The sequence below is a fragment of the Oryctolagus cuniculus genome, chromosome 19 (assembly GCF_051225735.1).
Source record: "Oryctolagus cuniculus isolate XC-2025 breed Fujian yellow rabbit chromosome 19, ASM5122573v1, whole genome shotgun sequence".
Classification (NCBI taxonomy): Eukaryota; Metazoa; Chordata; class Mammalia; order Lagomorpha; family Leporidae; genus Oryctolagus; species Oryctolagus cuniculus.
In genome coordinates, this window is record NC_142885.1 from 3,049,947 (window position 1) to 3,076,547 (window position 26,601).

The 26,601-nt window shown below is 65.6% G+C and overlaps 1 protein-coding gene across 1 annotated transcript; it reads left to right on the forward strand.

Moving 5' to 3' along the window:
• Positions 1–2,409: 2,409 nt before the first annotated feature.
• Positions 2,410–3,643, forward strand: FOXL3 (forkhead box L3). The gene is made up of 3 exons (XM_051830667.3): positions 2,410–2,605; positions 2,809–2,977; positions 3,074–3,643. The coding sequence occupies exons 1-3, from the start codon at positions 2,502–2,504 to the stop codon at positions 3,419–3,421; spliced, it is 621 nt and encodes a 206-aa protein (XP_051686627.3). The 5' UTR covers positions 2,410–2,501; the 3' UTR covers positions 3,422–3,643.
• The last annotated feature ends 22,958 nt before the right edge of the window (positions 3,644–26,601 follow it).

Sequence of the window (26,601 nt, forward strand, 5' to 3'; positions counted from 1 at the left end):
TGTCACACCCAGTCTCACAGGCTACTGGGGCTGCTGATGTCGCCATGTTCCCGCCCCTTCTCTGGTGGCTCCGCCCACCCCGGCACCCCAGCACCGCAGCGCGTCTGGTTCTGCTTAGTGCTTGCCCTTGTTACTCGTGCCGTTTCACTGCCCACAGGTGCGGCTGAGATCCTGGCCAAGGTGTGGAGAAGCAGGTGTGCAGTTTGTGTGCCCAGGAGTGGGTCAAGTACAGGGCCTGGCTGTAGCGGGTGGGGCAGCTCGCCACGGGTCCTCTCCTGTCCACTCACTCCACTCCAGATCTACCTCCTTTCCTGGGTTCCCGGGAGGGCCCTGCCCCCACGTGCACACCTGGAGCTCTGGTGGGGAGGGGTCCAGTGTTTGCCATTGCTCCTGCTCAACGAGCTCTCACGTCCCAGGGTCTTGTGGGTGTGCCCCCTTGGTGGTCCCCTCCCTCGGCAGGGGAGAACCACGCCCACTCTGGGCTCCCCACACACTTCCTGTCCCCGTGTGACCTGTGACCCGCAGCCTTGTGCCCGTTTCTAGAACCCGGGCTTTGTCCTGTAGGGGACGGAGGAGACCGGTCCCAGATGGGCAGGTGCGGCCGCGATTCTAGCCCATCCCTGCTCCACTGCCCTGATGAGCACCAGGTCCAGGGGAGGAGCCTGGGGCGCCAGTGCCCAGCATGCCCCTCCCTGGAGCCCCGGGCACACCTGCCAGCCTTGGCTTCCCTCCCGCTGCTGCAGGGGCCACATGGGGCCCAGCCTGCCTCAGTGGGCCCAGGAGGGACTGTGCCGGGCCGTGCTGAGGACATGACACCCTTCCTCCACCAGCTCCCTCTGTCCACCCAGCCTAACTCCCTGGGCATCACGGTGGTGACGTGCAAGGTATTCACTGCCTGTCACCCGCACGGGGACGACTCGGGGCATTAGCGCCCCCTGGGGACCTGGGGTCCGTGAGCTCATCTGGGCACCTTGCAGTCTCCTTCCCTAATAAAGCAGAAGCAGGGCGGATCTCAGAGGGAGCAGCACCCTTGCATCACCAAACTGCTCTCAGGAACTGCGAGGGTGTCCCTGTCCCAGTCCAGGGCTCCTCTGTGATTCCGATCATGTTTAGTGGAATATTTGTCAGTCTTCCCCCTCTGTATTGGCTCCCTTTCCCAGACACCACACAGCACTGGCCATCCCACCTGCTCTCCTCACGACACAAAGGTGGCTGCACAGCACTGGCCGTCCCACCGCACTCTGCACGGGATGACCTCACTCCCTGCCTGTGGGAGGCAGGGTCTGTGTTCTCTCCACTGGAATCTGGGGAGCTGTGGTTGAGGGTGGGGGGGACCAAGTGGTCCTTGGGGCTGGGCTGAGACGGACGGCCCAGCTTGGGTGGATCTCCGTGGATCCACGTGGCTCGAAATCGGCTCGTTCCAGGTGGACACCAACCTGACGTCAACTGCCTGCTCCCCTCATTGTTGGGCCACAGCTCTCAGCTGTGCACCTGCGAGGCACCTGCCGGGGATGGCACAGGTTCTGGTGTGAACCTGACCGGGAGGTCCACAGGGCGGCCAGGTGGCTGTGCCAGGGAGGAGCTGCCCTGTCCCACGTCCTTGGACCCTGCACCTTTAACCCAACACCAATGGGGGGACAACATCCCAGTGTGAATAGCGGAGGCTGAGTGAGACTCGGGGGCAGCTGCCCACAGCACCCTGGGGTTTCTCTGCAGAGGGTCCCTGACCACCGAGCCAGGTTCCCGGAAACTGTGTGGTCTCAGGGGGAGTCAGCACCTCCGGCCGCTCCTGGCAAGGGGGAGCTTCGTGGAGAAAGCTTTCGAGTGGGGTGCTCTGGCCCCAGGCAGGCTCAGGAGACCCACAGAGAATGCCCACCCCAAACTCTCCAAGAGCGGCTCCTCCTCCGCTTCTCTTCTGCACGCCCCCTCCCCGCCGTGGGGCTGCCTTTGCAGCCGGAAGTGCCCCGCAGATCGGTGGCTTCTGCCCCGGCGCGGGGAGACCCGCGGGGCGCGCTGAGCCGTACGTACCAGGGGCCTCCAGCAGGGAGACGCAGCTCCGGGAGGCAAGAGGCGGGGCCCACGCCAGGGGCAGACACCCACAGCCGGTACCCAGTGGCCGGCCCCAGCCGTCCCTCGGCGTCCACCGGAACCGGGGTGCGGGGAACAATCTCTGCTTCCCCGCACAGGACTGGGCTGCGAGGGGATCCCGCCAGAGCCCCGGAGGAGCAGGAGCAGGGGGTCGCCCCGCCCTCGCAGCACCGCGGCCCCTCCCCCTTCCTGGGCGGGTCAGGGGTCTCCGAGACGGCCCCCCACTCCGCTCCCCCGCGCAGCCCGAGTGGTGGCTGGGGCCTCCCCCGCATCGGGATTGGATGCGAGAACCGGGAAGGGGCGGGCGGGCGACCCCAGACCCCGTTCCCCGCTCGCGGAGTTGAGCAGCCGGCAGTGCGGGCACAGCGGGCCCGGCTGCAAGGACCTGGCCCTGAGCCGACGGCCGCGCCACCATGTTCGACAGCTCGCAGTACCCGTACAACTGCTTCGACGACGACGCCGACGACCGCCCCGCCGGCTGCGCGGACGACAGGCGGCTCGCGCGGCCCGCGTACAGGTGAGCGCGGGGCCGGCCAGGGCCGGGGGTGGCACACGCACCGGGGGCAGCCGCGGGGCTCCCTCTCCTCTCCTCCCTGGAGGGGCCGGGGGCGCGCGCCTGGGGCCGGGGAGAGGGGGCTCATGGAAGGGGCGGGACCCGTTGCGCGCACACTGGGGAGTTGCGGGCCTCCCCCCCCCGCCCCGCTGACGCCCCGTTTGCAGCTACATCGCGCTCATCGCCATGGCCATCCAGCACAGCCCCGCGCGCAGGGTGACGCTGGCCGGCATCTACGACTTCATCACGCGCGAGTTCCCCTACTACCGCGCGCACCAGCGCGCCTGGCAGAACTCCGTCCGCCACAACCTGTCGCTCAACAGCTGCTTCGTCAAGGTGGGCCCCGGCGGCCGAGCGCGGGGTCACGGGGGAGGCCGCGCCCCCGCCCCCGCCCCCCGCAGCGCAGCCGGCGCTGACCCCGCCTCCGCACAGGTGCCGCGCGCCGACGGCCACGCCAAGGGCAAGGGCAGCTACTGGACGTTCGCCGACGGCTGCGAGTCGCTGCTGGACCTGTTCGAGAATGGCGACTACCGGCGGCGCCGCCGGCGGCGCGGACCCAAGCGCACTGGAGGCGCCGAGGGACCCCCGGCAGCGGCACGGGGGTCCCCAGTCCCGAACGACCGTGACGGCGCCTGCCGCGAGGCCCCAGCGCCCGCCGGCTCCAACGCCCCGGGGCAGCAGGGGCCCAAGGACATCAAGTTCAGCATCGAGTCCATCTTGTCCTCCCCCGGCCCCAGGCCCGAGGCGCGGCCCCTGAACCTCCACTTCTGGGCAGCGTGAGGCGTGGCCGGCAGCCCCTCCCCCAGGCTGAGCTTCCGGTGCCCCCCTTCTCAGACCCTCTCCCGGGGCACCTGCGGGCTCCTCCAGGCCTGCAGTGGGTGCCCCCCTCCGTGAGGAACAGAAGCCCCCAGGCGGGGCCCCCAGAGTTCAGTCCCCGCTCCATCCCTAGTCACTATGACAGTGGCCTCCTTCAGTTCCCCGTCAGCTTCTGGGAGTCAACAACAACAACGGCGACCGTGACAATAACAATAAAGTGCAGTGACCCCGGCATGGCGGCGTTGACAGGAAGCAACCAGAAGTGGCTGTGTTGGGTGCCGGTTCAGGGCCCCGGTGCGCTCTGTGCAGAGGGTGGGAGGAGGGGCCGGGGCAACCCCCCAGGGTCCTCTGAGTGGGGACCGAGCCCCTCTTTGGCACGGGTGGTCGATGAACCCCCACTGTGCAGGGAGCACAGCTGTGATGGGCGGGGTTGCTCCCTGGGCGGAACTTAACCTAATGAGAAGGGCGCTCTAGAAGACGCCGCCGCGCACCCAGACGCCGCAGGCCAGCCTGGTTCCCTCAGCCCCCTCTGCAGACTTACCAGTAGTGCTGGGTGACCTCGACTGGCACACGGAGGCGGCTGGCTGGCATCGCCACTCAGCGGCCGGAGCAGGCAGCCGCGGCAAAGACCCGGCTGCGGCTGCGCCCCCCGAGGCCCTGGCGCTGGTTGCGCCTGAGCGCTATAAATGGGCCCCACATGGTCATGTTCCCCGTGCTGCTCCAGCACATGCCACAAAGCACCTGTGCCGCCAGGCCTGGCAGGGGGTGGAGAGCCCGGCCAGGCGCCCTCTCCCCACGGCAGCTGTGAGGCGGGGCTGTGGACCCCTCCTCGGCAGCTGGCAGGGGCTGGCACCGTGCCGCCCCCCAACCCGGGGGGTACACCTGCTGCACTCCTGTGCCCTTGGGGTCCAACTACAGGGCGGGAGGCGCCGGGGCTACAACCCCTCCCGGCTGGCTCCACCAGGAGCAGCCTGGCGCACAGGTGTGTGGCTGTGTCAGGTGCCGGCAATCCTGGCACCCGATTCTTTCGCCAGCTGTGCCTGAAGCTGCTTGAGTTGTGCACAGCCATGAGGACTGGCTGGTGCCAGACGCACACACATACAGAGAGAGCGAGAAAACGTGCGTTTTGTCCTTTGGGCTTCTGCCTTCTTCCTGAAGCCTGGCTTGGAACGGAAGAACCCTCTGCCCACGCGGGGCCCTGTCTGGGCGCCTCCGTGCACGGCGAGGTGTGGCATTGGCTTTGCAGAGGCTATCAATCATGCCTTCAGAGCGAAGGGACATTTCCAATTTGCCAGCGCAGTACCTGCGACTCCACAGCACCTGGAGTGAGTGGCGTGTAATACCCACAACGTCGCGCCGTGACCTATTCGGAGTCCGCCCCCCCACCCCGCGCACATGGGCCCGACGCGGGCGTAATTAAACGCTTTATGCCTCTCTTGCAAATCTGCTGATTGATCAGCGGCACCCACTTCCTGCCTGCTACCCCCAGCAGGTGTCTGCCACACGCGGGTCACGGATCACCAGGTTTCCATTAGCGGAGCTCGGCTCAGGAGGGGGTGTGCGCAGAGAGCTGTGGCACAGGCCCCGGTCCCCGCTGCTTCGCCCAAGCCACCAGGAGGTGCTGGGTGTCCCCTCTGAGCATTGGGCCCCGGGGCCTCCACCAAGCGCTACAGGGGAGCACCTCAGCCACGGCCAGCAGCCCTGGGTCTCCCCAGAGAGGCCCCGGGGCTGCCCTCTGGCCCACCAGACCCCATCCCTCATACCAGGCTACAGTGGGCTCCTGGACGCTGCCGCCCCTGGGCCTGTGGGGCCGCAGAGAGAGGGTGACTGGGGAGGCAGAGGCTCTCTCGGGGGGCCCCTGGTCACAGGAGCGGGCACTCTCTGGGAGTGAGGACAGCCTGCACCTGGTGTGTGGTGGGAGGGAACCAGGGGCCTGCAGAACAGACCAGAGGCCAGCGTGGGCAGAGGGAGGCCCAGGGACAGAGCAGGGCCTTGGGCCACCCCAGCCATGCTGGCTCCAGCCCCAGGCGAGGCCAAACTAAGCCTTGGGGACGCTGCACCTGCCCTGGTGTCCGTGTGCCCCAGGACGGTCCCCTCCCGTGTCTGGGGCTTTGTCTGGGGGAATGCAGCCTCCACTGCACACCGCCCTTCCTGTCCTGCGCCCAAAGCACCTGCTGCCAGGAGGGGGTGGGGGTGCAGAAGCCTCCTCAGCCGGCTCAGCCAGAAACCCCGCCCAGGACAGGTCTGGGAGGGCCACGGAGCCCTGGCGCCTGGGGAGGGGGAGCTGGGGGCCCTCTTGTAGCACAGCTCTGTCCTGGGGCTCAGCCAGAGCCGCAGGCACCATCCCAGGCCTGGCCCACCTGCTCTGTCCTGCCCGGGACCCACAGAGGGAGGAAGCAAAGGCTGGGCTGTCCCTGGAGACAGCCCCGGGACCCCAGTTTCCAGGGAGCCTCTTGTCCCCCGGGGGCACTTCCTATGGTTGGGGAGGGGGACACAGCCAGGGCCCCGCCTGCCCGCGGGGCCTGCTCTCCTCCCGGCCTCAGCTCCCCCATGGAGCTGAGCTGAGCCCCGTCCAGGGCTGAGGCTTTGGGGAAGGTGGGGAGGGTCTCCTTAGGAACAGTTGGAGCTGACAGTGGGGCCTGCCTGGGACAGAGACCTGCCTTCAGGGGGCTTGGCAGCCCTGGCCACGCCCCCCTGGGCAATCCCGCAGTTGGTGTTTGTCCTTGGCCCTGCGCTCTGGCCAGGCTGGGGGAGGCCACCTGTGTCCCCCAGTTTGTGGATACCAAGGCGGGGCCTGTGAGAGCCGAGATTTGGGGACCGGTAACCGGCAGGGGTGGAGGGAGAGCCCCACCTCAGGTCTCCTTCACAGTCTTCCAGGACAAGGCTGCCCGGGGGCCCAGTCCCAGTGGGACCCCCAGTGTGGCAGAGACCCCACCCCAGCCAGGGCCAGAGCAGACCCCCCACCCTGCAGTCTGGAGGAAGTGGGAGAGTGGCAGTGGGCACACGGTCCACCCTGCCAGCCTGCGGTCTGGGGGTGCTGGACGGACGGGGACAGCTGCAGGGGCGTCCATGCTGGGTGTGGGGCGGAGCTCGGCCGTGTCCCTGCCCGGGGGTGGCTGGGGAATGCCGTCTGCAGGGACCCACCCATGGCCGTGGGGGCGCCCACTCACTTGCCAGGAAGAAGGGACCCAAACCTTGAACCCTCACAGAGCTGGGTGCAGCACACTGCCTGGTCGCCCTGCTGGCCCCTGTGGGTGCTGACCAGGGGGCATCCCGGGGTTGACCCCTGGCTCCGGGCGGGTGCTGGTGAGGGCCACAGTGGCCACTCCTGGGCACCTGCGTCCAGCTCCCGCGTCCCCCACAGCCCCACTCCTTTGGGGAATGGCAGAGCCGTGCGGCCTGTGTGTTCCTGTGTAACCCTGGGCGTCACGTCCCGGCTGAGCAGCAAGGTCCTCACGCACTGTCCACCCGCAATTCAAGGTCCCTGGGCTTAGACCTTGCTGACCAGTGGACCAAGGGCTCCAGGTGCGGCTCCACCCCCAGCCGGCTCCTCTGCGGAGTGGAGCCAAGGTGTCCCCCACAGGAGGGCCGGGGGACCGGGCCAGGCGTGTGAAGAGGAGGGAGTGAGAACCTCCTCTCCCTCTGCGTGCTCCCCCATGCACACACACAGGCACACATGTGCACACACGGTGCATGGCGTGTGACATGTGCAGGACGTGCCTGTGTGACAGTGCTGTTGCTCTCGCCTGTCCCCAAGCGTGGACAGGACGTGGGTCCTGGTGACTGAGAGCTGCAGGTGCATGGAGCGGCCGGGGATTTGTCTGGGGCCTCCTTCCCCTCCTGTGAGACCAGCGCTGTCCCAGAAGCTTCCAGAAAAACACAGCCCTGGCAGGTGTCCAGAGCAGCCTCCTGCCAGCACAGGTTTGCGCCCATCCTACAGATGAGGCATTCAAGGCCCAGAAGAGCAGCCAGCGGCAGGCAGGGAGGGGGCTCTGCAGGGGGGAAGAGGCCCCTGGGCCCGGGGAGCTCACGGTGACCACGGTCGCTCAGACGCCCTCCAGCCCGCCTGCCGGTGGCGTCTCCCTGCAGCTCCTCGGCTGCCCCAGGGTCCTTCCAGGGAAGGCTCGGTCTCTGCCGGGTTCCGTGCCACCTGCTGGCCGTGGCTGCGTCCTGGGGCAGCGCTGCTGGGGACGGCTGAGGCCCACCCCACGGTGTGGTCGGCGGCCAGCTGGGAGCCCACTCTGCGACCCTGTGTGGGGGGTGCCCACCACCTGGGGGTCTCTCTGGGAACCTGGGTCAGTCGCCGCCAGCCTCACCACAGCCAACATCGCGAGAACTCAGCAGCTGAGCGGGGAGATGGGTGAGCGGAACCACAGGACCGGCAGCTCCTGCAGGGAGGGACATGGGGGTCACGGGGGTCACGGGGGCCCCAGAGGCTGCCTGAGCAGAGCTGTGTGCTCCCCCACGCAGTTTCAGGGTCTGCACCACGTGGGGTCCTCACGCTGGACACACAGGGGGATGCTAAGCCCCTCTAGCACTGACTGGGATGCCCCCCGCAAGTCCCGGCCCCTCTGGGTGAGGTGTCCAGTGACAGCGGGGTCCCACCTGCTCCAGGCTGGCTGACAGGCACGGGGAGGCCGCAGAGCCAGGCGCTGGCCCACAGGGTTCAGGGGTTTCCAGGGCTGGACACTGTGCAGTGGCCCCGGCTTCTGCCCAGCCCTGCCTCTCCCACCCACACAGCCTGCCCCGCCCCGCTGCCGGGGTCTGGGCCAGGGGTCCCCAGGACTGCACCCCGGGGGGCTCCAGGTCAACATCCGTGTAAGGCGGCAGCAAAGACAATACGTGGTGTGCAAATGAGACACGCATGGCCGCCCACGCGTGTGCACAAGTCCCGCGTGCGGAGCTGCTGGATGCAGCGTGCTGTGCCGTCACCGCGGCAGGCATCAATCATCTCGCCACAGCGCCCGCCCCCTGCAAGGTCTGCTTTCAAGTAAAGGTTGAGGGTGAGAAGGGACGGGGAGCCCCCAGAACCCCGATTACTGGGAGCAGCGGCTGCATCCCAGCAAACGCCCCCACCCCCACCAGGGCTGAAGAAGGACCTCCACGGTGTGGACCGCGGGTCTGCGCACGGCTCCGAAACTCAGAGCCGGGAGGAAATGGACCAGGCCCAGGGGCTTGGCCAGGGAGACCCGCGGGCTGGGCGGACAGAAGTGATACCAGGGAGCTGTTTCCTTCATTAACACGGGTGACCAAGAGGCGTGGCAGTGGACACGCATGGTGCCTGGACGCGCGACGTCTCCTCATAGCAGCAGGACACCTGCACACGGCCCCTCACCCCCAGGCCTGGGCGGGGCTTCCTGCGGCAGGGGTGTGCACCCGCTCCCTGCGGTCCTGGAGGCAGAACCTCGTGGGTCCTGACCCAAGGGGACAGCGCTCTCCCTGGGGCCTCCCGAGTGCACAGCCCCTGGCTGTGCCTTGATGGGGCGGCCCCCTCCCCACGGTGCCCCAGGGCAGCCCAATGAGGGTTGGGGAGAAGCCCCCTGAGCAATTTTCCAGATTTGTGGGTTCCCACTCCCACACCTGTCCCTGCTCCTCACGCCCCTTCCCCGTAGTCTCCCCCTCCCACATCTGACCCTCAGGAAGTTCTTTGAAAGCTCATCTCGCAGGCTTGGTCCTGCCGGCTCGCTCTCCCTCTCTGCCTCTCCCCACCCCAGCCCCATCTCCCTCTCCCCTCCCTCCCCCTCCCCCATCTCCCTCCTTCTCTGTATCTCTCTGTGTACTGTCTCCCTCTCCCCTCCCTTTCCCTCCCCCATCTCCCTCCTTCTCTGTCTCCCTCTTCCCTCCCTTTCCTTCCCCCTCCCTCCCCCTCCCCCATCTCTCTCTCTCCCACATCTCTCTTCCTCCCCCCATCTCCCCCTCTCCCTCACTCTCTCTCTCCCCTCCCCCATCTCCCTCCCTCTCTGTATCTCTCTCTGTGTCTCTGTCTCCCTCTCCCCTCCCTGTCTATCCTTCCCCCTCCCTCCCCCTCCCCCATCTCCCTCCCTCTCTTTATCTCTCTGTGTCTGTCTCCCCCTCCCCCTCCCTCCCCCATCTCCCTCCCTCTCTATCTCTCTCTGTGTCTGTCTCCCCCTCCCCCTCCCTCCCCCTCCCCTATCTCCCTCTCTGTATCTCTCTGTCTCCCTCTCCCCTCCCTTTCCCTCCCCCACCCCATCTCTCTGTCTCTCCCACATCTCTCTTCCTCCCCCCATCTCCCCCTCTCTCTCACTCTCCGTCTCTCCCTCCCCCTCCCCCATCTCCCTCTCTGTATCGCTCTCTGGGTCTCTGTCTCCCTCTCAGCTCCATGTCTATCCCTCCCCCTCCCCCATCTCCCTCCCTCTCCCCTCCTAGTCTCTCGCTCTCCCCTCCCTTTCCCTCCCCCACCCCTCTCTCTCTCTCCCTCTGTCTCTCCCCTGTCTCTCTTCCTCACCCAGTCTCCCCCTCTCTCTCACTCTCCCTCTGTCTCCCCTCCCCGTCTCTCCCTCCCCCCCCCTTATAAAATCAACAACTCCATTATCTACTGGCACACAGCGGCACTTCAGCATGTTCATGGAAACATGGAATTAAAAGACAAATATACAACACAAATGAATTTCTCAAGCCCCATCGAGTTCCAGATCCTTCTGTACGGGCAACAGCAGCCGTGGGTCCCCTGGGGCTGCGGCTCGGCCAGTGCAGCCTGCTCCCCGAATGAAGGAAGCAGCGGAAACTGGACCCGTGTGCGCGGTGGGTGGTGGGCGGTGGGCCCTGGGCTGCCACAGGTGCCCCGGGGCGAGCAGGAGGAGGTGTGGGGAGGCTGTTTCCAAGATGTCCTGATTTACTTGAGGGGAAGGTGGGGGGAGAGGGGAGAGAAAAGCCAGGAGCCAGGGGCTTCTCCCGGGTCTCCCACACAGGTGCAGGGGCCCAAGGACTTGGTTCATCCGCTGCTTTTCCAGGCCACAGCAGGGAGCTGGATGAGGAGAGGAGCTGGACAGGAACTGGCGGCCATATGGGATGCTCCTCGCAGGAGTGACCGTGTGTATGTGTGCGTGTGTGTATGTTGAACATGTGTGTGCAGTGACCGTGTGTCTGTGTGGAGACTGAACATGTGTGTGCAGTGACCGTGTGTCTGTGTGGGGATGACTGTGTGTGTAGTGACTGTGTGTGTACTCATTGTGTGTGTGCACATGGACTGACTGTGGCCTGTCTGTAGTCAGTGTGTGTGTGTGTTGAACATGTGTGTGCAGTGACCGTGTGTCTGTGTGGAGACTGAACATGTATGTGCAGTGACCGTGTGCCTGTGTGAGGGGATGACTGTGTGTGTAGTGACTGTGTGTGTACTCATTGTGTGTGGGGGGGGAGGGATGACTGTGTGTGCATGGAGTGACTGTGTGTGTGTGTACTCACTGTGTGTGTGCACATGGACTGACTGTGGCCTGTCTGTAATCAATGTGTGTGTGTGTGTGTGCGTGGACTGACTGTGGTCTGTATGTAGTCAGTGTGTGTGTGTGTGTGTGTGCATGGACTGACTGGTCTGTCTGTAGTCAGTGTGGTGTGTGTGTGTGTGTGCATGGACCGTGGTCTGTTTAGTCAGTGTGTGTGTGTGTGTGTGTGCGTGGACTGACCGTGGTCTGTCTAGTCAGTGTGTGTGTGTGTAGACTGACTGTGGTCTGTCTAGTCAGTGTGTGTGTGTGTGTGTGCATGGACTGACCATGGTCTGTCTGTAGTCAGTGTGTGTGTGTGTGTGCATGGACTGACCATGGTCTGTCTGTAGTCAGTGTGTGTGTGTGTGTGTGTGTGGACTGACTGTGGTCTGTCGGTGGTCTGTGTGTGTGTGTGTGGACTGACCGTGGTCTGTCTAGTCAGTGTGTGTGTGTGTGTGCATGGACTGACCGTGGTCTGTCTAGTCAGTGTGTGTGTGTGTGTGTGTGTAGACTGACTGTGGTCTGTCTAGTCAGTGTGTGTGTGTGTGTGCACGGACTGACCATGGTCTGTCTGTAGTCAGTGTGTGTGTGTGCATGGACTGACCATGGTCTGTCTGTAGTCAGTGTGTGTGTGTGTGCATGGACTGACCGTGGTCTGTTTGTGGTCAGTGTGTGTTCGGGGTGGCTGTGGGGGGAACGTCAAGCTGGGGCGACCTCAGCGCAGCCCCTTCTCCCACTCTCGCCTGCACGCGGCTGGTGGGGGGGCCCTGTGGTGGCCACCGTGGGCTGGGCCCTGGAGCTGATTCTGGAGCTCAGGGTGAGGCTGAGGGCCGTGAGGCTCAGCCGTGCCCAGGGGACTTTTTTTCAGGGAAATGCAGGCTGGGAGCTGCGAGCTGGGAGCCGGAGGACAGTGTGGCCCCATGAGGAACCCCCACTCCGTGGCTCCCCAGGGCGATCAGCTGCTGGTGTTAACAGAGGGCGCGGCCCCCTGGGACCCGCTCAGCACCTTCCGGGGATCCAGGAACTCAGCTCCTCAAACACGGCCCAGGCCAGAGCACACGTGTGTTCACGCAGCCAGAGCCCGGGACAGGCCAGCTGCCCGCCAGCAGGTGACAGGGTGTGGTCCTCACGCTGCCTGAGAAATGGGGCGGGTGGACACACACAGACACACAGACCAACATGGACACACATGCGGACACACACAGACTAACATGGATACACACACGGACCAACATGGACACACATATGGACCAACATGGACATACACACACAGAGACCAACATGGACACACCCACAGACATACATGGATACACAAACATGGACACACATGGATACACACACGGACACACCCACAGACATACAGACACACACCAATACACACTTGAACACACACGTGGACACACCCACGGACCAACATGGACACACGAACACACCCCGATACACACTTGGACACACACGTATACACATAGTCACAGAGATATGCACACACAAGGACACACAGATACACACATAGGGACACACGCAGACACGGGGACACAGCTCACCGCCCGTCCCTGACAGGGTGGGGTCCCCGGGCTCCCAGCGCAGGGGCAAGGCAGGGCCGCAGGTCCGCAGCGACAGGGGTGAGCCCGGGAGGGGGCCTGGGTGCAGCGGCTGCGGGCCGGGAATGTTCTGGAATCAGAGGGAGGTGTGGGCTGCGCCACCCCCGGCAGGGGCGCGGGTCAGCGGGGTCCGGCCCGGCCACCCCGCCCCGGGAGTCACGAGGAGGGAACGCCCTGCTTATCTTCGCCCAGGTGATAACCTGAGCGACGTCACCTGGCCCCGCTCCCGCTGCACCTGCGGGCCCCGCCTCCGCGCGGGCCGGGCTCCGGAGGCAAAGTCCGGGGTCAGCCGCGCTCCCACCCCGCCTGCAGCTTCCGGGTCCCCGGCCTGGGCTCACCTGGGCCGCGCGCCCGCGGGGCAATGCGGGTGACCTCGGGCGCCGTCTCCCGGCCCCCGCCCGCCCCGTCCCGCTGCCCAAGGGCTGCCGTGCGTGTCGGGGACCCCAGCCCCGGGCGGGCCCGGCGACTCCGCGGGAGGACCGCAGCCACCTGCCCGCGCCCCCGGCTTTCGGCTCGGAGCCGCGCGCGCCTGCACCTCCCGCAGGTGAGGCTCGAGGGCGCGCGGCCGCCTCGGCGCCAGGTGGCAGCAGAGCGCCAGGGACGGCGACCCCAGCCGGCCCATGCCGGCCCCGCCCCCAGAGGCCGGCCCTCCATGGCCGTGGTTTGGGGTCCTGGGGCTCCAGCGGGCTGACCTCAGCCCCCTACCTTCCCACTCAGTTAATCGTGGCAACCGCACAGGTCCACCTGGGCCAGGTATCTGGTGTGGGGCACAGAGAAACCCAGAGAGGGCTGTGGGGGCTGACCAGGACACTGCTCGTCACCTCCCGGAGTTCCCTGCCCCTCATGTCCTATGGGGCATGGGCCAGGACAGCTCCCAAGTGGCCTCGGGGATGCTGATCACGGGACACATGACGTGCATGGACACAGGCCCAGGCGCCCAGTGTCCACCTCCGCTGCCCACAGTCCTGCTCGCCCCACTCTCCCACAAATGCCCGTTTAGGGGCCCAGCCCAGCAGCCTCCACTCCTCCCATCCTGGCTGAGGAGGGGTCAAGGGCTCTGAGCTGCCTCTGGGACAGGCAGCGCAGGGGCGGTGCCCGGGGACCCCTGGCCGGGATCCAGGAAGCCCAGGTCTTCGTCCTGGCCCTAGGCCCCAGGGTGCCCAGCTGGGTGGGCAGCAGCTGTGCTGGGGCTCAGGACACGGGCTTCCCTGACAGAGTTATAGAGAGGCAGAAAGAGAGAGAGAGAGAGAGAGAGAGAGAGAGAGAGAGAGAGAGAGAGAGAGAGAGAGAGAGTCTTCCATCTGCTGGTTCACTCCCCAGATGGCCGCAATGGCTGGAGCTGCGCTGATCCGAAGCCAGGAGCCAGGAGCTTCTTCGTGGTCTCCCATGAGGGTGCAGGGGCCCAAGGACTTGGGCCATCTTCTACTGCTTTCCCAGGCCATAGCAGAGAGCTGGATGGGAAGTGGAGCAACCGGGACTCAAACCGGTGCCCAATGGGACGCCAGCACTTCAGGCCAGGGCGTCAACCCGCTGCACCACAGCGCCGGCCCCTGAAGTCCTGGTCTAGAAGCAGGAATGCGGGAGCGGCTGAGCCCGGGGTGCTGTGGGGGGCTGTCCACGGGGCCGCCCATCTCTTGCCCTCCTGACCCCGGGCCCTGCCCACAGGTGGGTATCAGGGAGCATCTGAGAAGGCGGAGTCACGGCCATCACATGGACACGTGTCAGAGGCCACTGGCCACACGGCCACGTCAGCACCGGCTCCCAGGACATGAGGGAGGCTGTGCTCCTGGGGGAGGTGACCAGGGCTGTGCCTGCCTGGACCTGCGTGTGTTGGTGGGCAGGATCCCGGGTGCTGCCACCAGCTTCTGTAACAGGGCCAGGGCTGCGTGACGCGGCCGTGTGCTCGGCCCCGGCCGGGCCCGTGTCCCTCCTGACTGAGGCCAGCCTGCCCGCTGTCCCCCCCCGACTCACCTGTGTGGATATGGAGCTTGGAACTGCAGCAGCTGTTTTGCGCCCATGAGGGAGCTGGTGCTTTGGGAAGAGGTGGATGGCAGGAGGCGGGGGTGGACAGACCCTGAGGTCTTGAGAGTGACCCCTGCTGCCCTAGGAGCCCCCATCCCGCTCTCGTGGGGGCTGCCCCACCCGCAGCTGCGGCCAGCTGTACAGCATGTGTCTGGGCCGCCCGCTCACCCCACCCAGAGCTGTCCCCTCCCCACGTGGACCTGACGCCCCCACGGACCACAGCCAGCTCCCAGGGCCGGCCCTCACTCTGGCTTTGCAGGCCACAGGTACCCTGCGTGCTTTTCCCCTCTCTGCCTGGGAGCCCAGGTGGTCGCGAGGGGCCGTTTGCGGAGCACAGCTGGCCCACCAGCAGGCCCCGACTCACCGGCCAGCGAGAGCCGCGGGGTTCTCCCTGCACAGCAGCCCGAGCCCAGGCCCCGCCCGCGGCACTGGCCCTGCCGGCCTTCTGAGGTGCCCTGAGATGCACCCCGAGGTTCTGGAAGCTTCCATCAGTGTGCAGGCACAAGCAGCCTGCCCCATCAGACAGCATTCATCAGTAACGCGCTGTCCTCTGCCATTAGGCCACCTCCCCTCCTGCCCGGGGGCCCACTCTGGCCCAAGCCAGGCCTCGGGAACCCCGCGCACACCTGTGTGCCCTGTGCTCTGCACAGGCTTTGCCTTTGCGGAGTTGCAGGCAGCACTGTGGGGCATCCCCGGGCCTGGCCCAGCGTACACGGTTGCCGGTGGCCCCTGCTGGGGCGGGGAGGTGGGGGGAGGTCAGGTCAGCACACCTGGGGGCACGCTCACCTGGGCAATGCCCGCCACGCACCCACGTCCACTCACAGTGCACCTGCCCCGCCAGGGCTCCCAGCCCCAGCCCATCCCTCCCTCCGCCCTGCTTGGGGGCTGCCCTGGGGGCCGGGGATCTCCTCACAGGCAGGCCCTCGTTCCCGGGGCAGGCGAGGCAGCTTCAGCAGTCTCTGGCACAGGGACATCCACAGGCCCCCGGGGACCAGCTGCCCAGGCACAGCAGCCATGGGCGGGGCCGCGAGGAAGCGGAGCGAGGGAGCCACAGCCTGACCAGGTCCCCGACGGCCCTGGCTCTTCCGCTGCCCCCCGACACATTCCCCCCAACCACGAGTCAGCTGTGACCCACACGGCTTCCGTGCCCAGATGGTTCCTCTGAATGCCTGGTGCCCAGGCGAGCACCGGCCCCAGCAGGGGCTGAGGCCCGAGGTGCGGGTTCCGACGGAGCCCCTTGAATGGGGAGCAGCCGGCAGCAGGCCACCACCATCGGGGCGAGGGGGGAGCAGCTGTTGGGAGGAGCCCCGGGCTGGCGGTGGGGGAGGGGCTGTACTCTGTCCATAGCAGGTGCCCGGCAGAAGTCCAGTCTGGTCAGCGCGAGGTGAGGGGAGTCTGTGGACAGGCAGCTGCTTGCCCCAGGGAGAGACGCGGAGGACTCGGGTCCATTCTGCGGTCGCCCAGGCCGGCCAAGGGCACAGACGGGGACGTGCCCCGGCAGGGGTGGGGCCATGGCTTCACAGCTGAGGGAAGTTCGAGCCGGGCAGCTTTATGGCTATGAAACTGGCACACCTGTGGAAGGTGTAAATACAGGTGCTCTTTGGCCCATAGAGACCGTTGCCCGTAGGTGGGCGGCCTGGGGACGGCAGGAGCCACGAGGGGTGCTAGTGAGCACAGACTGCAGCACCGAGGGCAGGGGTGCCATCCACCTTGCCAGGCAGGCAGCAGGCCCAGGGACGCGATCCCCGTCTGAAGGCGCCTGTGTCTGAGGGCCCACAGCGGGGCCCCTGGGGGCAGCTCTGATGCCCTGGCCCCTGCACCTGCCCCGCCCAGCCTGTCCAGGTCCACACAGCCCTTGCTGCCCCCGGGGTGCCTGCAGGACTCCCGGCGGCTCCACAGCGGCCCACGGCCTGACGCCTCCTGGCCCGAGCCGCCGTCTCCCCGCTGGCCTCAGGACGGGCACTCACATCAGCGCCGAGAGCAGGACCCAGAGGCCCAACCTTTCTGACAGATGAAGCTCCCATCAGAACAGTTTGGGTCCAGACAGCGGCTGTGACGCGGGCGCAAGGACGCCCCCTCCCGTGCCACCCGGCTTCACCGCTGCCTGCGCCGGACCGGACCGGACCGCTGGCCCTGCGGCAGCCCGCCGTCACCCCCGCCATCATCTCCTTGCTGGCTTTTGCTTCTGCAGGCTGACTGACGTATCTGAAAGGCAGTTACCGGGGTGGGGGTGGGGGGGGGGAGAAAGAGAGGTCTTCCATCCACTGGTTCACTCCCCAGATGCCCTCATAGGCAGGGCTGGGCCAGGCTGAAGCCAGGAACCAGGAGCCAGGAGCTTCCTCCAGGTCTCCCACGCGGGTGCAGGGGCCCAAGCACTCGGGCCATCCTCCACTGCCTTCCCAGGCCATGAGCAGTGGATCAGAAGTGGAGCAGCCGGGGAAGGAACCAGCGCCCATATGGGATGCCGGCACTGCAGACAGCTTCACCCCTGTGCCACGACAGTGGCCCTGCATTAACCGGAAAGCTCACCCAGACCCACCCTGGCCCAGGGTGGACTCAGACCTGGACTTGGGTCCCCTTCTCCAGGCTCCTCAACGCCCAGGCCAGGGTTTCAGGGTGGTGGCAGCCCCTGGGGTGCAGGCTCAGTGTGGACAAGGGAGGGGGCCTGTGCCCAGCTCTTGTCTAGCGGCCTGGCCCCGATTCCGTGCAGACCAAGGTTGGGCAAGGCTCCTGACCCTGCCTGGGACACCGTGGGGCTGCCCCGGGTGCACCTGCAGGCTGTTTCCCGGGGAGTGGCCGCCCAGGCGTGAAAACAGCCACTCCCAAGTGTGAAGTCACAGCTGGGGCTGGGAGGGAGGGGCGTGGTGCCCCTGAACCCTGAGGTTGGCAGTCATTCCCCTCCTGCTTGTGCCCACGGCCCAGGGAGGGGGAGGGGGAGGGGAAGGGGGAGGGACCCGCCCCCGCCACAGGCACTGCGGGAGGCTCTGGGTGCAGTGCAGGCCTGGAGCCCAGTGAGCACCACCTGTGGCTCCCGTGGCCCGTGAGCCCCCACAGGCAGCCCAGCCCCGCGGCCCTGGTTCCTACACCTTGTCCGGCTCTCACTGTCTTCAAAGAAAAGTCACTGGGGACCCCCCACCCAGCTCCCGTGAGCTCCAGCGTCTGCAGGTGGACGTGGACCCTGGCCCTCCCAAGGGCGGGCAGTGGAGGCCCGCAGGGGGCATTGCCCCGGGGCAGCCCCGGGCCCATCTGGCCGCCCCAGCCCCGGCCAGCCGCCCTCGGCAAGGCCTTTCATGCCAGCACCACTGCCTGCTTCAAAGGGCTGTCATGGAAAGGGGCTCTTTCCCAAACCCGCAGAGTTCAGGCCCCAGCACACACACCCAGCTGTCACTCAGGAATCACAAGTCCTCCAGGGCCTGGGACCAGATCAAAGGCAGGGACCCCGGAGGGAGGCCGCCGGGCCTCAGAGTTCTGTTTGCTGATTTTCTGCCACTGCTAAAAGGGGCTCGGAGCGGCCGGAGGTGGTGGTGGTGGTGGTGGTGGCGGTGGTGGGGACGGCCCCGGGCTGCTGGGCGTGGAAGCTGAAAATATTTGGTTGACAATGGAGACGGCTTGGCAGCCGCTCCTGGCCAGCCTCCAGGAAGACCGGGCCCTGCTGCCCCTTCACACACAGGGACACACACACACGGACACACATGCACATGGACACACATGCAGACACGCAGATACACACATGGATATGCACACAGAAATGTGAAGATACACACAGTAGACGCATGGATACACACATGGGGACACACAGGGACACACGTACAGACACATGGACACACTGATACACATGCACAGACATGGACACACGTGCAGACACACAGATACACACACGGGTACACACAGAAATGTGGAGAAACACATAGTACAAATACACAGATATACATACAGGGACACACACAGACACATGTGCTGACACATGGACACACATGCACACACACATGCACACACATGCAGACACACAGATACACGTACATGGGTACACACACAGAAATGTGAAGACACACACAGTAGACACATGGATACACACACGGGGACACACGTACAGACACATGGACACACTGATACACATGCACACACGGGCACACGTGCAGACACACAGATACACCGGGTACACACACAGAAATGTGGAGAAACACACACATAGTACAAACACATGGATACACACAGACACACGTGCAGACACACGTGCAGACACATGGACACACACAGCAACACAGTCACACACAGAGATACAGTACACACACAGGGACACACACGGACACACATGCACACATTTGGACACACACAGACGTGTGCAGACATACAGACACATACAGATACACACACAGAAATGTGGAGAAACACAGCAACATACAGTCACACATGGAGATACAGTACAGAAACACTCAGACACATGGATATACAGAGACACACACACACATGGATATACAGAGACACAAATGTGGAGACACACACAGGAACACACACAATTACATGGACATGGGACACACACAGAGAAATACAGTGCAGACGCATACAGAGACACATGGGGGACACACAGGAACACGCATTCACATGCAGCGACAGTACACACAGATACACACACATGGATACACACACACAGAAATGTGGAGACACACAGCATCATAGTCACACATAGAGATACAGCACACACACACAGATACACCCGATACGTGGAGACACTCAGGAACACACAGACACAGAGAGACACACAGACACACGGAGACCCACGCAGCTGCACACAGGGACGCCCAGCTGGCCTGCGCACATGTGCACCCACACAGGCTCACAGCAATGGCAGGAAGAGCGGCTGGGCCTGTGGCTCCTCACCAGGCCCTCAGCCCAGGGGCCTCTCTCACAGGAAGCAGCGAGGCACCGGGGCCCACCCAGCATGCCTGCGCAGCCCCTGGAGGGTAGGAGGCCACGCGTGCACCTGTGTGGGGGCCCAGAGGCCCCTCGGCCCTGCAGCCTGGCCTGGGCGCCCCCCACGGGCCCCAGGGGAGCTGTGGGAGGAGACCTGGGGGGAGGGACGGGGAGGTGGGGCCAGGAAGGGCTGAGGCAGGGGCTCCAGCAGAGGGGGAGAGGGGTCTGAGCAGGTTGCTGCTCCGCTTCGGCCCAGTCCTCCCGGGTCCCCGACAGCAGGGGCAGCGCTGTTTCTCGCACTATCAGCCGACTGTCCACTCAGCTTTGCTCTCTTTCGCCCCAGAGATTTGCTTGTGCGAGGTCTCCCATCCACTGGTTCACTCTACACGGCTGCACCAGCCGGAGCTGGGCCAGGCTGCAGCCAGGAGCCAGGAGCTCCCGCCGCATCTCCCACACGGGTGCAGGGACCTATCCACTTGGTCCGCCTCCCGCTGCTTTCCCAGGCCATCAGCAGGGAGTTGCATCAGAAGTGGAGCCGCTGGGGCTTGAACCACCCATATGTGATGGGGTGTCAGGTGGTGGCTTAACCGGCTGCCCACAACGCTGGCCCCAGGGTCCACTCTCGATGCCCAGGGGCCCCCAAGGCTATGGTCACTGCCATGACTGGACACAGGGCTCAGAGGCAGACACGCCCGGGGCACGTGTGTGGGTGCATGTGTGATGCCAGCTCCTGTGCCTTGAGCCTGTGTCACCGTGCAGCCGGGTGCTCAGCACACCTGACTTCCTCACCTCTGTCCTCACGGGGACAGCGGCCCGGGGATGCTGGGAGACAGGGCCGGAGCGGAGCGTGGTGGGGTCCGTGTGCCGGGCCGACAGCCCAAGGAAGCTGTCCCGGGACCCCGTGCCGGGGGCGGGGAGGCGGGTGGCAGCTGCGGTGCTGAAGAGGTGACCCCCTTGCCCTCCCGGGCTGGTAAAAGTAGCACAACCGTGCTCATCCTGGGGCCGTGTCATTTCAGGCTGTGTGTGTCAACGGCATGGGAACTGGCACAAATGCAGCAGCCGGGCCAAGGCCTGTGCCACGGCTCACGTGTGGGGCAGTGGCGACCGGGGCTGCACCATGGGAGGCCAGGCTCAGGACGCCGGTGTCCTCTGGATGCAGGGCACAAGGCCGGAGCCGCCCCTCGGACGATGCCACAGCCGGGCCCCTGAGAAAGTCCCAGAGGGCAGAGCCCACACCCTGGACAGAGCCCGCCAGGAGACCACAGGCCCAGAGCCCTGGGCAGTGGACAGGCTCTGTGGCCCCCGTGTGCCTGGCTGGGCGGGGACATCCATGACACCTGCTGCTGGCCCCTTCACAGACGAGCCTCACATAGTGAACGGACGCCCAGGTCTCAGCCAGGGGTGGGAGGGCAGGGCCTGCCTCCGTGCCCCCCGGCACATGCCTGTGGGGGCACCAAGCACGCCCTGCACCCCCAGGAGCCCAGGCTTGCTCCCAGACAAGGCCCCTGGGCCCAGGCCCTTCCTGCCCCATCCCGGGGGCCGAGGAGTCTCTGGTGTGGGCTGGGCATGCAGAGGTGGCCAGGGATGCCCCCGCCCCTGCCTCCCCCTGCAGGCCCAGTGCCGGCTGCGTGGGAGCTGGGATGCGTGGGCTCTGCCACGATGTGGGGCTCTCTCCCCACTGGCCGCTGTGGCCCAGCCCCAGGCCCTGATGGTGGCCGCGCAGCCCGGCCTGGGCGACCGTGGTGGAGTTAACCCCGTGTGGGTCTGGGGCTGCCCCCGAGGGTCTCAGGGCCCAGGAGGCCACGAAGCAGCAGATCCTGCCCAGCCCCAGGGCCTCCTGTGGAGGGTCCCGGACCCCGGTGGGCGTTGGCCAGAGGCGGTCGCAGAGCAGGTCGCCGGGCACAGCTCCAAGCTGCAGCCTCAGTGGGGCCCCTTGGCTCTGGAGGCTCCACCCATGGTCAGTGTGGTGGGGACAGCAAGGGGGACCCTGTCCCAGGCCCCCCCAGCTTCCAGGGTTGGCAGCCGACCTGGGAGTCCCTGGGTGTCCCCTGCACCCGACAGAGCCACCTGCCACCCCACACAGTCCCTGTTCCCAACCAGGTCCACCCTGGATCTGAGGGCACAGCCAGGTGGTGTCACAAAAGGGAATGGAGGTCAGACAGCTCCAGCCAACCCCCAAGCCACCTAACCTGCTTGGGGACAGCCGGCCAGGTCCCCGGGGCAGCACCCTCTGTGTGAGCACCCCCCCACACTCCATGCCCCCTGTGCAAGGCCCACTCCAAACGCCACCCTTTTGCATATTCAGTGAGGCCCCGCCAGAACCCCACCCCCTACACCTCCTACCTCGCACAATGGGCAACCCTGCTGAGAGGTTCTTGGTCTCTGGGGGCTGTGTTTGGGCTTTTCTCATCCTCTGCTCTCCCTGCATCCAGGCTGTGCTCAGCTCCCACGTCCATTTCTGCTGTGTTTTAGCTGAACCGGGCTCCGTGTGCACCCTCGGGCCTCCATGCCGGGCCCTTCCTGGCGTGGAGCCAGGGTCAGGCCAGCTGGGGGCCGCTGCCCACACACTTGTGCATGGACCGGATCTGGGGAGGCCCAGACCAGTGCAGGAGCCTGGGGAGGACCCCTCCTCAAGCACAAATACCCAAACCGGGTCTGCTCCCCTGAGTACCCCCCTGCCCAGAGGCAGCCCCTCCACACCACCCCCCAGCACCAGGGCCAGCAAGGAGGACCCTGCCTCGGTCTCAGCTGGCCTGGCCGCCTCACACAGTCCCCCGCCCAGCGGCACCTGCTCTGGGGGAGACACAGGAGGCTGCCCCGTGTCCGGGGTGGACGCAGCTGCCCTCACTGGTTAGGGGGCTGCCCGAGGGGGCTGAGGACAAGGTCTGCTCCCCTCTCCGACCCCCGCCAGGCCCCTCTGGGCCGCCCCACACTGGGAGCGGGGCGCAGCCTCACCCCACCCTGTTCGTGCCTTTCAGAATCCGGGGCGGGTTCTGAGCGCCTCCCCGCCTGCCCCTTCGTGGGGGCTCCTGGGCAGCGGACAGGGCTGAGGGCCAGGCCCCGCCCCCTTGTTTACGGCGCAGGGGTGCGAGCGTCCCTGGCCCCAGCTGTGGAGCAGCTGAGCTCACTGGAAGCCGGGCTGCAGCCTGAATGCCGCCCTTGTCCGCGGTCCCAGTGCCTCTGTTGACTCAAGATAAGTTCCCGGAGGCTGGAGAACAGCTCACCGTGTGGGGCGGCATCTGCCCGCCCGGCCGGGGAGGCCGCGTCCCCGGGGCAGGGCCCAGCGCCCGGAGCAGAAAACACCTGGCCAGGCCTTGGCCCCCGGCCGCGCGATTACACCTATCTGCCGGGGGCGGCGGTGCCAGGCCACCGCGCGTCGCTCACCGCCCGGCTCGGCCGCAGGCAGGTGCTGCGGTGACATCACCTCTCCAGGATCACTGAGCTCCGGCTTAGTCAATATTGACGTTTCCAGCTCCGTGAGAATCTAATCGGACTTCCGACGACACCTGCGCAGCTCCGGGCCCACTTTGGCTCCCGGCCGCAGATCTGGGGGCGGCCAGAGGAGGGGACAGGCCAGGCCCTCGGGACCAGGTCCCAGGCCTTCAGGTGCCCTGTCCAGGCCTCACCTCCCCACCTGCCCAGCGGGCAGGCCCCAGCTCACTGGAGGCCACAGCTCAGGCCAGGGGCTAGCAGGGGAGACTTGGGCGGGTCCGGGGGCCTGTTTCCAGAAACTTCACCTGGGAGGACAGCCTGGGCAGCCCATCAGTCCCAGAATCGGGCCCCAGTCAGGGGCGAGTCCCGGCACCCTGGAGGAGCCTGCCCCCGCCACCGTCCTGGGCTGGCTGGTTTCACCCCACATCCTGCACCCTGCGGAAGGACCAAGCACGGGCAGGGCCCACAGCTGCCCCTCAGCACTGAGCAGGCGGCAAACCCCGCCTGGCGTCCCAGCCGATGAGGCTCAGCCCAGAGTGGGGACGACGCGGGCACCAGCCCCTGCCCGCTCAGGGGCCACAGGCCAGAGGCCAGGACCGCCCACACCATCCCGCCTGCTCTGGCCATCCCCAAACCTCCCCGGTACTGAAAAGCAGGGCACCACGGGGAGGGGGGGGGCTGCCTGGAGGAGGGGGCGTTCAGTCCCCGGAGCGCAGGGACTCCAGCAGCAGCAGAGATGACCGGTCCGTGCCCCAGGCCGCGCAGCAGGCACAGGTGGGCAGCCTCTTCTCGGGCCCAGCTCAGGCCCCGGCAGCCAGCGGCAGGCTGTGCCCTCAGGGAGCTGGGGAGCAGAGCCCGCCCCTGGCCTGCGGGAGCTTCGGGAAGGCTGGGCGCCTCTGAGCCCACCCCAGCCCCGGCGGCTCAGAGGCGTCACGGGCAACTCTGCACCAATGCCGCTGTGACCGGAGGGGAGCCAGGGGGACATCCCTCACTTCCCAGGGTCCCCCGGGGGCGACAGAGACTGCCGATGAGGACATGGGCGTCCCGTCTAGCCCCGTGGAAGGTCTAGGGCCGAGGGCAGCAAGGCCGGAGCCCAGACACAGCCTTGAGTGACCGAGAAACTCACCTCCACCCAGTGCAGGCAGCTTGACTCCCAGAAGGGCGAGAGCCTGTGCACACGCGTGTGCATCCCCCACGCCTCTGTGCACCTGCGTGGATGTGGGAGGGGTGTGCTGACCCCACTGACACTGAAGCACAATTTTACTGTAATCTTGCCTTTTGGTTCATGTTGAATAAAAACGTTTTCCAAGCAAATGCTACCAATGCAGTAGAATTGCTCCTGAATCGATTGTCTGACTTTGAAACTAAAGTTTCCAATTTATTTGTTTTCATTAGATGGACACCTTGCTCACTGGGATAATTAAAGTTTTACGACAAAGTTATTTGTTTACTGTTGGTTCTGTCAGTTGTCAAGATTTTTTTTTTAATTTAAACATATTAATTTTATTTGAAAGCAGAGAGTAAGCTTCTATCCACTCATTCACCCCCTACATAGCCGCAACGGCTAGGGCTGGGCCAGGCTGAAGCCGGGAGCCGGGGACACCCTCCGGGTCTCCCACGCAGCTCTTGGGCCATCTTCTGCTGCTTTCCCAGGCCATCAGCAGGGAGCTGGAGGGGAAGTGGAGAAGCCGGGACTGGAATCGGTGCCCACATGGGACGCACCGCAGCCGGCCCGGGAAGTAACTCTCAAGACTTGCACACAGTGGAACCTGATCCACGGTGCTCTGGGAGGGGCGCCCGAGGGCCGCAGGGGCCAGCCAGGCTCTGCTCCTTTAAACGAGGCCATGAATTTATTATGAATTTATTGGAGGGAGGGTGCTCATTATCTCTCCGGAAAGGAATGTTCCAGAAAAAAAAAAAAAAAAAAAAAAAAAAACAGCAGCACGTGTCCTGTAGCAGAAAATCCAGTTTGGGCCAGGAGGGTCCTGGGGGTGGTGGCCCAGTGGCTGGCTACGGGCCTGGCCCGCTCCAGCGGCTGCAGCCTGGGGCCTGACTCGGCCAGCAGGGACCGGCACCCTCCCCACTTGGCCAGGTGCACCAGCCGCCGGGAGGCCTCGGCAACCTCACGGCCCCACCCTCTGCACCTGCAGCCGCCACAGCCCTGTCGCAGGGCCAAGTCCTCCAGCGGGGCCTCTGGGGAGGGCCCTGGACGTGGCCAGGGACAGCGCACTCTGCCCGGGTCTCCCACCCTCTGCCGGCACAGGTGAAGGCCCGGGGCCCTCTGGGATCTCACGGCCCCACCCACCCCCGGGGCTGCCACTGCGGCCTTGCCCTCGGGCTGTCGCACTTCTGCCTCCGGGCAGCACAGCTGGCAACAGCAAGCTCGAGAACCGAGCATCGCTCCTGGGCCACAGCCGGAGCAGGGGCCGGTCAGCCCCAGCCTCGCTGCGGGGAAACCCTGAGGCCAGCTCTTTCCCCGCGCTCACTCCGGGGCTGTGGCTCGGGGATCGGAACTTTCAAAACTCCAAACGGCAAAATTTAGGAAAACCACTGAGCTAACTCAGAGGGGCTGCGAGGGGTGGACGAGATGAGCTGTGGGAGGCAGCAGCACCGCACTGCAGACAGGAGTCCGGGGGGCTCATGACCCATCACCACTGTCATCCTTGGTACCGCCACCATCACCACCCCCACCGCCTTCATCACCATCACCGCCTCCATTACCATCTTCATCACCATCACCACCTTCATCACCATCACCACTGCCTTCATCACCATCACCATCATCACCACCTTCATCACCATCACCACTGCCTTCATCACCATCACCACCATCACCATCTTCATCACCATCACCACCTTCATCACCATCACCATCACCACCTTCATCACCATCATCACCATCACCATCTTCATCGCCATCACCACTATCACCTCCATCACCTCCATCACTACCATCACCTCCATCACCATCATCACCACCTTCATCACCATCACCATCATCACCACCTTCATCACCATCACCACCTTCATCACCACCACCACCGCCGCCGCCACCGCGTCTCCACACCGTCTGCTCAGACTCTGACACAGGAAACTCCTCGTGATTCTTCAGCTCACCCACAGCAGCTGCGGCAGTCACCGTCCACGGAGCAGGATGGCTCAGACACGCCAGGGCTGAGGCAGTGCGAGCTGCCCCACCCCGCTGGGCCTCCCCTCCCTCCCCTCCCCGCCCCTGCTCTGCCCCTAGCAGGCAAGGAGGGATGCTTGGATCCCAGCAGGATTCAGGACACAGAGGGGACAGGGGCGTGTCCTGAGCAGGCCAACCTCGGCGCCCCCGCGCGGGCTGGGAGAGCAATGTCCCTGCACTGGCTCAGGCCTCCCCGGCTCTGCAGGCCTGGCAGCAGCCCCTGAGGCTGTGTCCACAGCCAGGGCTGGCCCTAGAGAGAAGGACCTGCACCCCAGGGCACAAGGACGCCAGGTGCAGCAAGCCCCTCACTGGCCCTTGGCAATGGCCCCTCCTGTCACTGTTGGGGGCCCCAGGGCTCTGCACAAGGCAGCCCCACCCATCAGCTCACCAGGACACTCTGACAGCATGCACCGGCACGGACAGCCCTGGCTCAAGACCTGCCCTGCCCGGCCCCTCCCAGCTGTCCACGCTGGGGACCCCACGCAGAGCCCCAGCACCTGCCCGGCAAGCAGGGGCCAAAGCTGGAGGCTCCCTGGGAACAGGCCTTCTGTC

What these genes read in the sequence shown, in the direction of transcription:
- FOXL3 (XM_051830667.3), top strand. Translation starts at nt 2,502, where the DNA reads ATGTTCGACAGCTCGCAGTACCCGTACAACTGCTTCGACGACGACGCC. An exon ending in CTCGCGCGGCCCGCGTACAG is followed by an intron (nt 2,606 to 2,808) that starts GTGAGCGCGGGG and finishes CCCCGTTTGCAG; the next exon opens with CTACATCGCGCTCATCGCCA. An exon ending in TCAACAGCTGCTTCGTCAAG is followed by an intron (nt 2,978 to 3,073) that starts GTGGGCCCCGGC and finishes GCCTCCGCACAG; the next exon opens with GTGCCGCGCGCCGACGGCCA.